General features: G+C 39.7%; 1 protein-coding gene across 1 annotated transcript in view; it reads right to left on the bottom strand.

The window, feature by feature from the left end:
• Positions 1 to 1,639: 1,639 nt before the first annotated feature.
• The window catches only part of ZEB1 (zinc finger E-box binding homeobox 1), a 127,680-nt gene continuing 111,817 nt past the window's right edge, over positions 1,640 to 17,502 (bottom strand). The window contains exons 6-9 of the mRNA XM_072854575.1: positions 10,734 to 10,839; positions 7,399 to 9,209; positions 5,656 to 5,836; positions 1,640 to 4,124 (exon numbers count right to left, since the gene is read on the bottom strand). Coding sequence (XP_072710676.1) covers positions 3,574 to 4,124; positions 5,656 to 5,836; positions 7,399 to 9,209; positions 10,734 to 10,839 — 2,649 coding nt within the window. The 3' untranslated portion in view covers positions 1,640 to 3,573. The remainder of the gene's footprint in view (positions 4,125 to 5,655; positions 5,837 to 7,398; positions 9,210 to 10,733; positions 10,840 to 17,502) is intronic.

Raw genomic sequence — 17,502 nt, 5'->3', positions numbered from 1 at the left:
GTGTGAAACTTATTCTCCTTGAAACTGCTTTGAAACTGCTTTGAAACGTGCACCTTGAAAGGTCCACGTGGCTGCAGCTGGACTGCTTCTGCTGCCTCGGTGCACTCCTTCACAGCTGCCTGGGCTGCCCCTACGCTGCACAGCTATCTGCACCGCAGGCATCTCACTGATGGGGCTGGCAATAAAGCCTGCGTCTCCTAAGCACCTCTCTGTTCCAGCTGAGTTTACTCCGCTAAATGAAGATGCATCAGTTTTTGTGTTTTTCAAACGGGTAATAAATGATGTTATAAGGTCACAAACATCAGAGGCATCTCTGAGCTTAACAGATGCAAAATTCAATACACCAATCCATTTTGAAGATAAAAATGTTAATAATGGTTTCATAGTCTAAGTAATGAATATCAATTTTCTCCTAAAAACCAATGACATTTCCTGAATCCAAATTGCTTGGACCTTGCTCTCTATCCAAGCATAATTTTCTCTTGCTTCATTTAAGGTTCTGGAAATCGAAGTTACTGGCCTTTCACGTGCAGCTGTCACTTATGTGAGTAACCTTGGATTTATTAAAATTCTTTGCTCTATTACTAAAGACAGCAAAATATTATTTCCATCCCATTTTCAACAAATGTCTCACCGGGTTTATTACTATAGACAAGTAAGATGTTCCTGGATTATGAAAAATGTGAAAAAATCTTAAAATAATTTCAAAAAGGTGTGTTTCATTACCTAGAGCAGAGCAGAGCCAGTTTTACCTGTAAGAAATCCTGAACTACCTGATCAATTCTGTTATGATAATAAGTACGAGGCAACATTATTGATGCAATATAAACAGTTATTTTTTTCAAAACAGCCTTCTCATGTTTACCTCAATGCTATACCACTGAGTTAGGAGCTTAGTCCACTTAAAAGCGCAATATTTGGTATACTCTACAGCAAAATACATACAAAGTAAAACAATTAGTATATGGGATAAATCTTTTGTATATATTAATGCTGTGATAATAAGATTGAGAATTATTAAAAACTTAGATATGTGAATATAAAATAACTTATATGATGTTTGTGTAAAAACCCAAAAATTAACTGAAATCCCCTTTTAGGGATCCTTAAAGAATAGAACTTTGCTTAAAGAACAGTCTCCAAACTTTGCTTAAACTGCCAAACATTGTAAACTTGCATATGTAATACAGCTTTCAAGCCTTCATACTTACATTACTGAAATGATATATACCCATAATGTTGGCACGGTATCTTTGGAAAGTTCAACAGCAATATATACATCAACCTTTGCACTACCTTATTGCTAAATCAAGAAAACTGTTATAGACTTACTTCCTTTAAAAGCATTCTTATTTAAAGAGAGCATTAAACTGTATATTAGATAGATACAAGAGAAAAAAAAAATCACAAACCCACACGGTTCATTTTGAAAACTCAGTTGTTCTACTAATGTTGGTAAATCAATGAACTCGCGTAGCAATCCCTTTGCCTGCACACAGTCAACCCTGTCTTTCACTTATGTGCTCCTTACATACAATTGAAACTGAGTATCGACACTGAAGCAGGAACCGTGTCCGAACAACAGCTCACAGAAATAATTTAAAACCATTTTCTAAATTACCAGAATAATGACAGTAAGTCAGACTTGTTGACGCATTTTATTGTGAGATGGGGAGTCTGGTAAAAAACTAGAAAATGACCATGATGTAACAAGGAACTTAAAAATGAAGTTTCAGATTTGTAACATACATACATGAATACAGGAACAAATTGGCACAAAAATGTTAAACGTTGTTCCCAACACTGTTTATAAGATTATTCTAATTTGGCTTACTAAGGAAATGAGAGTTTTATGGTTAGACTAATCTCTTAATAAAACTGCAGAGCATCATGCTATTAGTCACACAGTGAATTTCAAAATTTAAGAGCTTTATATTAAAAACTGGGTAAAGGTAAAATGAATTGATTGCAATTGTAAAATTAATACATTCCCATTTTAATTCCTCTGTTCTACAGTCCAAGGCAAGTATAAATGTTAACATAACACTGTTAAATCAAATCTCAATGCAAGAGAACCGATTGCATCTCTACTTTAAATCTTATCAACTTTCCAAATTTTCATACTAAAATATATTATTGTATTAATACAAACTACAGTATTATACACTACACTGTGTAATAAATAAAGAAATATAAAAATAAGACACATAAATATAAAAGTTTTCTAAAACTAAAAAGGTACATATGTCAGTAAGAAGGGTATTAATACTGCCAGGTTTGAAGACATACAGTACAAAATGTTGCACAGATCTATAAACTAAAAGAAATAAAATAATACTGATAGGTAAAAATCAGCTAACATTGTTAATAAATGGGGTCCATAATAACTAACACTTGAAAATACTTATGAGCCAGATAACATGTCATGTATGTGTCTGAAATTAAAGTAAACCAATAAAGCAATAAAGCAGATTAGAAAATTTCCCTTGTAATTATTGTAGAGAAATTCTGCAAGTCAGGTATTAACCCAAAATACCACCAAATAATTAAATAATGAAATATACCAGTGTTCTTACTTCTCTGATGGCTGAGTGTTTTTTTCCCCATGATTAGTTTAGAAGTTTGATACAAATCAACAAATGCTAGTTATTGTAGGCCACACATTGGATAAAGGCTGCTTAGGGCCTTTATAATACTGATAAATGGCACTTACAGCACACAGGTCTTGCATAAGGCCAAAGGAGATACAAAGCTTCATATCATATCCTTCATATTGTTACTACATATTCAAAACACAATTACAAACACTGATTTTGACGACTTTGCTGTCCTTACCAGTATTAACACTGTTAGTCCCTGCAATCAGAACTCAACGACAATCTTTTCAACTACATTTTTAATCACATGAGTAAGAAACTTCAGTTCTTCTATCATCTGCTTTCTTAAGGCTAACAATACACTTTAAATGATAATATGCTCTACTACAACATCTAATGTCATAAACCGCTACCTTCTAGGTTGAATTTACAAAGGTAGCCAAGCACTGTTTGCAACTGCATTACAGGTTTCTGCAAAAGGGAATTTTGTAGTGCAGAAGTTCTCACATTTTAAAACATAAGAAAATACTGAAGCGGATTTAGGAAATGTTTTACCATTAAAAAAAATTCATATAAATCTCTCCCAATTGTACAGCTTAAAAATTAATCAACTTAAGAATGAAAATTAATACTGATAAAACAAACAATGCCAGATGCTTGTCTAATAAATCAGGTTTCCTACAACCTGTTAAATCTTTGCTTCCAGAGTCACTGTATTTTTCTAATCTGCTTCATGTTATAAACTTGTTCCTAACTTTGAAAACTGTGTGAAAAATTACTAAGTTTGAGGTTCAGGCACACCTGGATTTCTTTTTTTTTTTTTCTTTTTCTTTTTTTTATATATATATTTTTTACACAGTAGTGAACAGAAATCACAGTATGCAGGCTACTGCGTTTCCATGAAAAGCATGTATAATATAGAACGCACTTCATTACCAATTTTTTTTTCCTTATAGAAAAAACTATCATTTAAGCTTTATTTGTTTTTTTCTTCCAACACCTGCCCATTATTCTGTATAACTTCTGGTTCTGCATTGCTTGCTTGATTTACAACTTCATCATTCTTGTTACCTTCAGTTTTCCCTTCTTCTTCTTCTTCTTCTTCTTCTTCTTCATCCTCTACATCTTGTAGTTTTCTACATTCTTTTTCTTCCTGAAGTCCTTCTACCTCTTTTTCTTCCTCCTCCTCTTCCTCTTTTTCACTGTCTTCCTCTTCTTCCCTGGTTAGACTCTCTCTCTCATCCGAGTCGATCTGTGATGGAGATGCCCTGGCACCAGCATGCTCGTTATTGAGGACCTCCTGGCCTGTCTCCTCCTGTTCCGTGCTGTCACGCTCTTCTGCCTCTCTTTTGCAGTAGGAGTAGCGATGATTCATGTGTTGAGAGTAAGACCCCGAGTGTGAAAACCGCTTTCCACATTTGTCACATTGGTAGGGTTTTTCCCCAGAATGCAGTCGCATGTGTTCGATCAAATGGTGTTTGTGTTTAAATGCTTTTTTACAGATTCCACACTCATGAGGTCTTTTACCTACAAAATAAAGCACAAATAATTGGACATCTTGTAGCTGAAGTTTTAAAAACGTATACTGTTGTTTTCATTATAAAATGCTGCGGGTGAATGTATTACCAACAATTAATAATTTTATTTTTTTTTCCAGCTTTCCAGCTTTCTAATTTGTTGCCTTGTTTTTAGAGTCTCTTATAAACATAGCAGGAGCCTAGTAATGTTATTTTGATTTCAACATTCAAAGTTGTTACGCAAAACAACTTTGCACAGTCTTAGCCCAGACATAAAAGATACAGACAGTAAGACAGCAGGTTTTTGGTCACGCTATACAGATGATCAACGCCTCCATGTCAACTTATGCCAAACAAGCAGCGAGGTGGGTGTTGGTCTCTTCTTCCACGTAACAAGTGATAGGATAAGAGGAAATGGCCTCGAGTTGAGCCAGGGGAGGTTTAGATTGGATATTAGGAAAAATTTGTTCACCGAAAGGGTTGTCAAGCATTGGAACAGGCTGCCCAGGGAAGTGGTGGAGTCACCATCCCTGGAGGTGTTTAAAAGACGTTTGGATGAGGTGCTTAGGGACATGGTGTAGTGGTGGTCTTGGCAGTGTTAGGTTAATGGTTGGACCTGATGATCTTAAGGGTCTTTTTCAACCTAAATGATTCTGTGATTCTGTGACTCTGAACACTGCACTTAATTTAAAGGTAGAATGGAAAGAACAATTGTGTTATGAAAAGGAGTTAAAAGAGTCTCAGGATAGGAAAGGTATGAAAATAGATAGTCTTAACGAATACAACTCGAGAAACTTGATCAAGTGGTAAAGACAAAAGGGGATTTCTTATCTTTTTAATTCTATATGTGAGATGACATCAAAACATTAATATGCAAGAATATAATGTAGGCACCTAACCAATAAAAAAAAGAAATTTTTTGAAGACATCACAGAAGAAATGAGAGCGCTACAGTTATTAAAAAAAAGACTAAAGATACCAGAGCTGGAGCCAAAAGGAACAACTATGAGAAATTAAAAATAAAAATCAAAGCCAAAAGGGTGTTCTTTTGGAGTTAGATTCCATGTCTAACGAATGGCTGTTTAATTACAAATGTGGCTCAATTTGAAAATCCTTCATGCTAGATAGATACGCTGCCTTTCATGTAAAGTATCATACACATACATGATCCTTTTTTCTTAATTTATAATTTTGATTTTTATTTTTTCTTAATTTATAACCAGGCAAGGTAAATTAGAAGTAATACATCCTTGATTACAGGCTGTGGCTTGCAGATGATTGTCCATGAGCCAGATGGAAGAACCTCCCCCCCTCAACTCTTTTCTATTCAGGGTTTAGGTCTTACGAATTTAAAGAAACACAGAATTGCAGTTCTGTCAAACAAATATACAAACCATAGCTTTGTAAAGAGAGCTGAGCACAGATGACAATAAGGAGTATTACAATTCGCTACACTTTCTGAGAACTGGATTCCAGTTGAGATTATCAGTTACAAACTACCAATGAAATAATGATCTGAAACTGCTTTTCCTAGTACCTACCTGTGTGTTCATACTTATGTCTCAATAATGAGCTGCTCTTCTGGAATATTTTGTCACATAAATCACAGGCATACATCCCATTTTCTGTCTTTCTCATCTTTTTCTTTGGGGGTGTTGAATCAGAATCATTTTGATCTTCTACATTCGATACTCCTTCTGAGCTAGTGTCTTGCCTTTCATCCTTAAGAAAAATTATGAAAAAGGTTGAGTTCAATAAAAAATGCACTGATGCAGCACACAATTTATAAAATATAAGCTGAAGCTGCACTGTTATTCTCATTCAATTCTGTAAACAGCCAAACAAAATTGTTTAGACTTATAGAGTCAAAAAAATCTTCCACTGCATCGCTCTGCTTTGCAGTCCCTGCCATGATACAGATGCATAATTCTCACTGGGACTGACTTTAATCACATCCAAATTTGACTGTTGGCCAGGTCTAAGCTACACTGACACATCATCTTCTAGGGCCCGTAAAATAAATGCAATGTTAGGAAGGAAAAGATGATTACAGACCTATAAAGTACCTCAGTAAGTTGGAAGAGCAAATTTGATATCTAAATGCATTTTTCAACTAATGTTTGTCACTCACATTTTGCTACCTTGTGGATTTTATGGCAGTTAAGACTGTATTTTTTTTGATGAAGTTTTCACAAAAAACTGTTTAAGTTATCATTTGAATTTGCATATTGACTACCCTCTTCCTCATAAAACTACCACAAATCCTACTTAACCCAAAATTTGGGGGATTTCAAATGGTTAATTAATAAGAAGTTTTAAAAAATCGTAACTGTAGTCTAAGTATTTCAAGTGAAGCTCACCTGTAAGAAGCATAGTATTTTCTACTGATATCAGCAGTATCACTACACACAGAATTAATTTTATCATATATTATCAAATCTGAATATAAAAATGTATGTGTTAGCTACCTCAAATGTCATCTGTCTCATAAACTTCAACATATAAGCAACCCTATAACTCTTCAAGGCTCCTCAGTCTCTGGCTATACAGAAGGCTGCCTACAATGCTAAACAGCCAAATTTCTAAGATTTAATTAGAAACGCTCAGTCTTTACGCAAGCCGCTTGTCTGTTCTGCTCTGTCCCCACCTCAACATGCACAGGTGTTTCCCAGCAGGACTGACTCCGATTAGATCACACCTGCATGTACCCAGGGAGGAACAGGACAGGATACAGGAATAGCAGATGAAGACAAATATCTGCCTGAATTTCAATTGAGAATACATCTGAATTTTGTTTAAAGTGCCCTTAGAGTGCAGGATTAATTCAGCCACTCTGCAGGACAAGAAAGCAGAGTAGCGTGAAGGGAGCAGCCAGAAGTTCCAAATAGTTTATTTTCTGGATGTGGGGAAAGAGGAGATATAGAGCCAGCAAGAAACAAAAGCCATGGCCTTACTTTGCTTTTTGATCAGAATTAAACTGTCTAAAATACTGAGCTCTAATGTCCTAGAAGACACTTCTGAATGACCGAACATGGTGAAGAACTGACTTGTCCACGCACAGAACTATATAGTTTCTGTCAGTCTGAACTCAAGCTGCCTGAGCTAGCTAGCTTTGCAGAAGACTTAACAGTAACATCTATTACCCATTAACAACCAAGCTGAATAAACCTGATAGCTTATATTTACATTTTATTTAATTTATCTTGACAGCTTTCTGTTAGTTCAGCATGGATACAGAATGAATACATCATACACAACACGTAGGAATACAGGGACCGAAGTACCTGATTTCCACTGGCTTGGGTGTGTTTTGGTGGTGTTTCTTGAACTGCAGGACTAACTGTAGTAGAGTATGTGTAAGCCACCTGTGGAATCAAAATGGTTTGCTTATTGGCAGCGAGAGCTCTCAAGCATGGAACACTGTTCTGGTCAGCAATGGCAACAATTGTAGGTAACTGGGCAGTGACTGTAGGTATAGCAATATTTATGGGATTGGCACTTGGTGGGATTACATTTACAATAGGATCAGAGTCTGTAATACTGTTGTCCTTTTGTGGTTCTTTTTTTGCACAAGTTAAGTTCAAAGGTTCTTCTTGGACAGAATAAACACTGTTCTGGTAAACACTAGTTATGGTAGATCTTTCCAATAGCTCTCCATGTTGCTTTGGTAGCGAAAGGTCAAGAGGTTCAATCTGTGGCTCTTCTTGTACACCCTCTGCTGTGTACGTATAACCCTGTGAATTTCTTGATGAAGAAAGGTTTAGTGGCGATGGGGATGGCGTGCTACTGCGTGAACCATTCAGAGTTGATCCCCCTGGTAAAGTCTGAGATTTTGTTGTATTGACAGGATTTTGTGAATTATTTGTGCTGTTCTGGGGTTCGCTCACAGTTGTAGTTGCTGCTTGATCATCATTATCTGTGGGACTGCTTAATTTAACTTGTTCAGGAGAAGATGGTCCAGAAGACTGCACAGAAATTTGTCCAGCTTGCATTTTTTCAAACCACTTTTTTACCACATCCAGTGGTAGGTTTACTGAATCAGCTATTTTTGAAAGCTCTTCTGCGCTTGGTTGTGCATTTAATGCATAATATGCTTTTAGGAGCGATAAAAGGTTCTTTAAAGGTGGCTGCCCAGGAGATAAGTAGTTCTCCCCAGTTTCTGATGGGACAGGGGAGTCAGGCTTCTCAGCTTCTGTTCCACTGGGCTGAGGAAGCTGAGGAGGATTTTTAGTTTCATAGTGCTTTAATTCTTGAAGTGCATTAAGATCTCCTGGACAGTCATCACAAAGAAGACAAGTGCTATCATTGGCCTCTCCTTCAAAGTTCTTATCTTTCTCAGACTTCACCGTAAGATCTTCTGGTAATTTTTCATTTTTGCAACTATTTGTAGGAACAGAGTTTTCTTTTTTTAGATTTTGTGGAACAACCTGAAGTTGACTTGGCTGCTCCAAGCTGTAGTTGATGATAATTTTGGTTGTCCCATCTTGGTCAACCAAAGGAAGACTGATAGCTGAAATGAGGGAATGGCCAGCTTGTGGTATAGATGCATTGCTGATTGTTTCTTGTTCTTTGGATGCAAGATTAGCATGATTGTTTTCCAATACTTGCCTTATTACATTACCATCCACTGCCACTTTAAGTACATTTTGAATGTCACTTAAGTTGATGCTTATGGGAGACACCAGACCTACTGTTGGTAGAACAACAGCTTGCACCACACCCTGAGGAGAACTGGTTGCCTGCAATGGGCTACCACCACTAAAAACCCCATTCTGCAAAGGGGTCGAACAATTAATTCCTGAAGCAACCACTATGGGCTTGAATTCATAATCCACAGGTTCAGTTTTAATTTGGTTAACAGGAAGTTGCTCTTGCAAGGGTTTATTTTCTATCTTTTGTCGTATCTGTGGTCTTGCTGGGCTACCTGGTGATGCAGAAAGGGAAGGGGAGGAGCACTGAGACGTCTTGAGCCCTGACCGGGCTCGGCCATTCACGGGCATCAAACCAATACACTTCTTACTGCTTATGTGTGAACTGTATGAACCAGAATGGGAAAAACGTTTCTTGCAGTTTGAGCACTCATATGGCTTCTCTCCTAAAGATGAAAAAAAAGAAAAAAAAACGCATATGCAACAGTTTACTAGGCTACAGCGTAACTTCATCAAGCAATAGTAACTAGAAAAGAATACATCAAAATGACCTCTCAAAGAGTCCTAGGGAAAAAAAAAATCTTATACAGTGAATTGAACAGTAAGAGTAACTATGTCATCTATAGCTCTGATCCTAGGGTCCTTTAATAAGTTTGTGATCCACTAGTAGATATAGGATGGAGCCTACATGATCATGATACGTTCCAGTATTTCCCAGTAATTGTCTACATATCACATAAATGAGTCTATATGATACTTGCAGATTTCATTGAACTCCATTCAAGTAGTACCACTACTAACTTCAGAAGCTGCGTAAACTACTTCAGAATGGGAAAAAATTAGAATATGATTAACTAAAGAAAAAAATACAAATGCCATAAATACAAGTCATAATTACATAAGGAGCTATGCATATTTTATTGCAGCAAACTCAAATACAATATATCCGTATCTTCCTACAATACCCAGCAGCTGAACAAAAACAGGCAAAGTTTAAGTAAAGGGAAATGAGACACATGCAGAAGACAGGTGTACGTTTGCCTTCAGAGATGAACATCAGGTTAAATTGCCAGGAAGATACACACAATGCAATCGTTACACCCATAGCCAGAATTGGCTTTTCAGGGGATTTGTGCTAGAGGAAAAGGAAAGAGCCGAAATAGCCGGCTTGCTTCAGATTGAAAAGTACCTTGACTGAGGCTTTCTCACTCACAGGCACAGTGCCACTACCCTCTGAAAATAAAATTACGTTTGCTGAGAGAGGACTTCTAAGTGAGATGCTCTTAATTGCTGTTATCATGGCTGAGCAACTGATAAGAAAGGAAAAAATGGCCTAAAACCTTGTTTTCAGACTTTCTGTCAATGGGAAAATTTGAGTTAAAGAGAGAAATTGAGAATATTTTTTGAGTGACTACATTTTACTTATTATTATATATTAATATATAATATTATCTATTAAATTTCTCACAAATTGGAACTTTTCTTATAAATTGAAAATTTTGTGACACTGTATCACAATTCCAGACCTGTGTCCTGAGGCTATTTTAATATTTTAGTGTGATATTTTAATAAAATCACAGCCACAGACAGTAGGAAGCATAGTCGTTATGTCGCAATTATTATCAATTACAATTTTCTAAAAAGGCTCCTAACATGCTGAGCGGTCTGCAAACATTGAGAAAAAACAGGACCAGAAAAAACAGGACCAGAAGGATGCCCCACTTCTTCTGCCACAAGTGAAGTTTTCCTTAACTGCCAGAGCTTAAGCTGCAACTGTAAATCCTCTTGAGTTATCCTACATATTTCTTGCACACAGCTGAAGGCTGCAGTCAGTGCTTACAGAGTCCCAGAGAAAGAAAAAGGAAAACACTAGTATTTTAAACTTGGACTTATAAGACTGGTATCACACCAAAGTTATAAAGAATAGAAATGGCAACATTAGTATATAATTCAATGCTTGGTTTATTTACCACTGTGGATTCGTAGGTGCTCCTTTAGGTGATGTTTATACTTAAAAGCTTTTCCACATTCAGTGCACTTGAATTTTCGATTACCACTGGACTGCGTCACATGTCTCTGTCAGAAAGAATTCGTAATTATTGCATAGGACAGCATGTTGGAAAAAACACCTTGTATTTTCACGTTGTAACAGAGAAAATGCAATACGAAACTGAAAAGAATCAATCATAATTTTAAGAGACTGAAAGTGGTACGTGTTATGCATGAAAGAAACAAATTAGAAGTCAGGTTAAAACTGAGCTACGTGTATCTTCTGAATGAATCTGGTACAGTAAAAAGAAAAAAAACCAAACCCAAAAAATATTTGCCCCTTCTCCTAACTTCAGATGAAGCTTGCACTGGCATGTTATGTGAGTAAGAAGTTCCAGGATGCATGCTAATTCTACTTGTGAAAGCAAAAAACCCAAGAAAAATTCCAAGCCCACCACCCCCAGAATATGTCACGCAGGACAGAGAAACATTAAAGCATATAAAAGCCTGTTTAAAGTTTAATCAGTTGACTTGATTTTTCCATTTACATGCTTCCAGCGCTTACTGTTGGCCTTGGATTCCTCTATGTAATGATGCCACAGGATTGCTCAAGAGAAGATGGCTCAGTGACAACAAAGGCACTCTCAGTCACAATTAATTCTCAAAATAAATGCAAAAAACTAAATTAAAATAAATAACAATATTGAGGGATTTCCCAAGTATACAACATCAAACCTCTTAACTATTTGCATTGAAGCTCTGTGGTTATTTTTGTTATATTTTGCCTTGTGAGAGCATTTACTGTTAAGCTCCAAATTATCTGTAATTTATCTTTATTGTTATACTCGTTTAAAAAAGCAAAAGCTAAGACAGACTTGTAAATATATGTAGTATATACATGATATATACATATGCAAGATATATAATTTTATTACAACCTGTATAAATCTATGAATGTGTATTTTTAAAGGCAAAAATTACACACCTTTTAGAAGTTGGAGCTGCCTAATTGCCAACATGAAATGGAGGAATTAGAAATGCTTCTGTTCAAACAAATTGTTTGTTTAAAAAAGCAGCAGCTCCTTTTTAAGTAGAGCTCACTTTGCAAAAAGATACTCTACCACCTTTTGGATGCAGCTGCAGATTTTTGGTAACCGGGGCAAGTATTTTCATAAACTCATTAAGAGAGCTATTCATGTACTCTGGGGAAAGAGCCTGCCTACGGGCAGGTACCACGAATCGGCTGGCGTGCATTAACTTCCGCTGGCGTGAAACCGTGGCGGGGAGCTCCTACACCTCAGTCTGGTCTGCTGCGGCCGGCAGCCCTGGCAGCAGCCGCTCAGCGACTGCTGAGGCTATTCCCCGAGTGCAGACACAGCAGCTGGGGGCTGAGGTCTGCGATGGAGAAGCAGGGATGAATAAAAAGGCAGGATGATGTTCCTGTTCTGATTTATGCCTTTAGATCTGAAGAACCCGCAGCCATGCAGTTTGACGGATGAAAGTCTGAGCACTCTGCTATGAGATGTGCTGTCTAAATTATCAACCCTCCCCGTTCTACACCCTGTCCTCCTTTATACGATACAGATGCTAACAGAAGACAAATTGAAACAAGATAATCTAAATTGCTTCCAAGTACTCTAATTCGACAGCTCCCTTGGGATAAGCATTTGGTTAAGCTGCAGTTTTCACCTCTCAGCAGATAACTGCTCCCACCCTCCTCTGAGCGGGCTCCTTCTCACCTCCTCCCAGGCTCTGCAGCGAGGTCTCCACTCTGACTTATCCTGATTAGCACTTGACCCTTATTCCCGGGTTTGTCAGCTGTCTTTTGCTAGTCCACACGGCTTTTCAGCTTTGTTTAACTAAGTCCCTTGAAGATGATGTTCTAGATGATGGTGCCTGACTTGCTGCATTTCACTTTAATGATCCAACTTCACTGAGTCTAGAGGACCGTGTCAGGATTTACTTAAGCCTGCAGAGAATCAGTTACTACTGTTTGACTTGAGATTATACAAGTTAAAGGATCTCAGCATATATATAGCTACCGCAGATGCTGGACTACATAAATATTCATACTAAATATTAGTTTCAACTGTCAGAAATGTTCTGCTTCCAAGGCATGGAAGCCCACATTTCTCTTATCAAATTTTTAACGAGTTTTCCTGGTCATAGCTATAAGCTGCCTTGGAGTTTCTGCTAGGCAATGTTGCCACCTATTTTGCCTTACTTCCTTATACCTGTAATTCTTTATTCAGCTTTCTTGCTGTCTCTCCTATACTTTCTTTTTTCTTTTTTTTTTTTTTGTAAATCTGTGACATCTTCTGGGTACTCTCCAGGATCTTCTTTAAAACTAACTGAGAAATCATGACTCTTCTCTAAGGTACCATCTTTGATACTTTCACCTTCATTTTCTCAGATGCAAATGGTTTCCCCCCTTTCACTACTATTAAATCCACATTTCTTTATGCCTCTGATATGTGATATATTTTTTAATGCACTGTACATAACTGTGTTGTGCTCATTAAAGAATTAACTGCAGCATTCAAAGAATACTCCTCTGCATTCCTTTAAGGACTGAAAGAAGAAACATCAGCGTTAAGGTCCGTAACTAGCCACTAATACATCCCTGCATCAAATATTGACTGCGCTTAGGACTAATGTCCACTCTTTTCGTACCGGAGAACCGAAACTAATTAATGGGAATCCTCAAAAGTTATTTGGAGAACAGGAATTACAGGCCCATCAGTGTTTTTTCACAGCTGCTTTGACCATGGTCTTCAAGAACTGCCACTTCTGAGTGGTGTCCACAGCAATATGAAATTTTAACAGACTAGTTACGGGTGCTTTGTAGATTGTTGAGAAGAAAAATAAAACAAATGTAAGAAGCACTTATTTATACTTCAACATCTTTTTTGGTGCTTCACATGTGAAAGCAGATGATACATATGCAGCATTGCCTCCTACCAACCATGAAGCGGTGTAGGAGCAGCCAGGGGAGCCGTGAGGGAGGCTGGGGATGGGGGGAGGGAGGGGTGAAGGAGAAGGTGCAGGATGGCTCTCAGCTCTCTGCTCTCCGCTGGAGCAGAAGTAGCCACAGCTTGGCATATTTGCCCCTTCCTCAGAGGGAGGCACAGTGCACATACCTCTTCCACTGCCTTCACTACACGAGAAATTATCTTTGCTCATTGCTTCCTTGTACAGAACAGTTACAAAATTGACACATGCTGGACATTAACCAGCTAACAAAGTTCTCCAAGTAATCTACTTCCAGGTGAAATCCTTTAAGAGTAAAATACTTTAAACTAAAGTTGCCAGGGGAGGGGAACCTCAATCCATCCCACTCCTACCAGTTTGATGCCAGTGCCAGCGACAGACGCTCAGAGCCTGGAGAAGGATCACAGGTCAGCAGGAGAGCACCTGAAGAGCAGCACAAAGGCATTCCAGCCACTCTAGCCAGTAAGTCAGCTTCCTCAGGGGCCCAACTTAAATGCCTCTATGCAAATGCACGTAGCATGGTGAATAAACAAGAGGAGTTAGAGACGTGTGCATGCCTGCAGGGCTATGATCTTATTGGCATCATGGAGACATGGTGGGATGGCTCCTGTGACGGGAGTGTTGGAATGGAAGGATACAGGCTCTTTAGGAAGAACAGGCAGGGGAGATGAGGAGGGGGTGCTGCCCTCTATGTCAATGACCAGCTGGAGTGCATGGAGCTCTGCCTGGGTTGGATGAAGAGCTGACCGAGAGCTTATGGGTCAAGATTAAAGGGAGGGCAGGGACAGGTGACATTATAGTGGGGGTCTGCTACAGGCCAGCCGACCAGGAAGACCATGCGGATGAGGCCCTCTATAGACAGTTAGGAGCAGCCTCACGTTCACAAGCCCTGGTCCTCATGGGGGACTTGAACTACCCCAGTATCTGTTGGAGGGACGACACAGCAGGGCATAAGCAATCCAGGAGGTTCCTGGAATGTGTTGATGATAACTTCCTTCTCCAAGCAACAGAGGAGCCAACGAGGAGAGGTGCTATGCTGGACCTTGTTCTCACCAACAAGGCGGGGCTGGTGGGGAATGTGAAGCTCAAGGGCAGCCTTGGCTGCACTGACCATGAAATGGTGGACTTCAAGATCCCTAGGGCAGTGAGGAGGGTGCACAGCAAGCTCACTGCCCTGGACTTCAGGAGAGCCGACTTTGGCCTCTTCAGGGATCTGCTTGGTAGAATACCATGGGATAAAGCCCTGGAGGGAAGAGGGGCCCAAGAAAGCTGGTTAATATTCAAGCATCACCTCCTCCAAGCTCAGGAGTGATGCATCCCAACAAGGGGCAAGTCAGGCAAAAACGCCAGGAGGCCTGCGTGGATGAACAAGGAGCTTCTGGACAAACTTGAACACAAAAAGGAAGTCTACAGGGAGTGGAAGCAAGGACAAGTAGCCTGGGAGGAATACAGAGAAATTGTCTGAGCAGCGAGAGATCAGGTTAGGAAAGCTAAAGCCCTGATAGAACTAAATCTGGCCAGGGACATCAAGGGCAACAAGAAAAGCTTCTATAGGTATGTCAGTGACAAAAGGAAGAGTAGGGAAAATGTGGGCCCTCTCCAGAATGAAATGGGAGACCTGGTTACCTGGGATATAGATAAGGCTGAGGTACTCAACGACTTTTTTTCCTCAGTCTTCACCGGCAAGTGCTCAAGCCACACCGCAGAAGGCAAAGGCAGGGACTGGGAGAATGAAGAACCACCCACTGTAGGAGAAGATCAGGTTTGAGTTCAAGACCATCTAAGGAACGTGAAGGTGCACAAGGCCATGGGACCTGATGAGATGCATCTATGGGTCCGGAGGGAACTGGTGGATGAAGTTGCTAAGCCACTATCCATCATATTTGAGAAATCGTGGCAGTCTGGTGAAGTTCCCACTGACTGGAAAAGGGGAAACATAACACCCATTTTTAAAAAGGGAAAAGGAAGACCCAGGGAACTACAGGCCAGTCAGTCTCACCTCTGTGCCCAGCAAGATCAGGGAGCAGATCCTCCTGCAAACTATGCTAAGGCACATGGAAAATAAGGAGGTGATTTGTGACGGCCAACATGGCTTCACTAAGGGCAAATCATGCCTGACAAATTTGGTGGCCTTCTATGATGGCGTTACAGTGTTGGTGGATAAGGGAAGAGCTGATGTCATCTAACTGATGTCAACTACCTGGACTTGTGCAAAGCATCTGACACTGTCCCGCACTACATCCTTGTCTCTAAATTGGAGAGACATGGATTTGACAGATGGACCACTCGGTGGATAAGGAACTGGCTGGATGGTCGCACTCAAAGAGTTGCAGTCAAGGGCTTGATGTCCAAGTGGAGAGCAGTGACAAGTGGCGTTCCTCAGGGGTTGGTATCGGGACCAGCGCTGTTTGACATCTTTGTTGGCGACATGGACAGTGGGATTGAGTGCACCCTCAGTAAGTCTGCTGACGACACCAAGCTGTGTGGTGTGGTCGACACGCTGGAGGGAAGGGATGCCATCCAGAGGGACCTTGATAGGCTTGAGAGGCGAACCTCGTGAAGTTCAACAAGGCCAAGTACAAGGTCCTGCACATGGGTCGGGGCAATCCCAAGCACAAATACAGGCTGGGCAGAGAATGGACAGACAGCAGCCCTGAGGAGAAGGACTTGGGGGTGTTGGTTGATGAGAAGCTCAACATGACCCAGCAATGTGCACTTGCAGCCCAGAAAGCCAACCGTATCCTGGGCTGCATCAGAAGAACTATGACCAGCAGGTCAAGGGAGGTGATTCTGCCCCTCTACTCCGCTCTGGTGAGACCCCACTTGGAGTACTGCATCCAGCTCTGGAGCCCCCAACATAAGGAGGACATGGACCTGTTGGAGTGAGTCCAGAGGAGGGTCACAAAGATGACTGGAGGGCTGGAGCACCTCTCCTATGAAGACAGGCAGAGACAGCGTGGAGGAGAGAAGGCTCCAGGGAGACCTTATAGCAGCCTTCCAGTACTTGAAGGGGGCCCTACAAGAAAGCTGGAGAGGGACTTTTTACAAGGGCATATAGTGATAGGACAAGGGCTAACGACGTTAAACTGAAAGAGGGTAGATTTAGATTAGATATAAGGAAGAAATTATTCACTATGAGCGTGGTGAGGTACTTGAACAGGTTGCTGAGAGAAGTTGTGGATGCCTCATCCCTGGAAGTGTTCAAGGCCAGGCTGGATGGGGCTTTGAGCAACCTGGTCTAGTGGAAGGTGTCCCTGACCATGGCAGGGGGTTGGAACTAGGTGAACTTTAAGGTCCCTTCCAACCCAAACCACTCTATGATTCTATGAATAAGACATTAAATTTTGAAGATTCAGCTGTTTAAGATCTACAACCAGGAGGTCTATACTTTACTATGAAAAAAATTTAATTTTCCTTTACACAAATGATGTAATCATTTACATGCACATGAAGCCAATTTTGAAGACATGACAACTTTGTGACAGTAACATAAACAAATACACATTTAAAATTTACCAAATAGCTACACTATTGTAGTTTTGATTCTGACTATCGCTCTAGTGAAAAACCACACTTAAACTGGTGTAATATTGAGTTCCAGATACTTCATAGCAACAATATTTATCAAATACAATTGTGCCTTCAAAAGCATAAGCCCATTAAAATATATCTGCAGGAATACCATTTAAGTTTCCCTTTGTAGCAATTCTTCTGAGATTGTTTACTCGCTTGGTATTTTTTCTCTGTTCATTCAAACTT

The sequence above is a fragment of the Ciconia boyciana genome, chromosome 2 (genome assembly GCF_034638445.1).
Source record: "Ciconia boyciana chromosome 2, ASM3463844v1, whole genome shotgun sequence".
In the NCBI taxonomy this organism is placed as follows: Eukaryota; Metazoa; Chordata; class Aves; order Ciconiiformes; family Ciconiidae; genus Ciconia; species Ciconia boyciana.
This window is presented reverse-complemented; position numbering and strand designations above follow the sequence as displayed.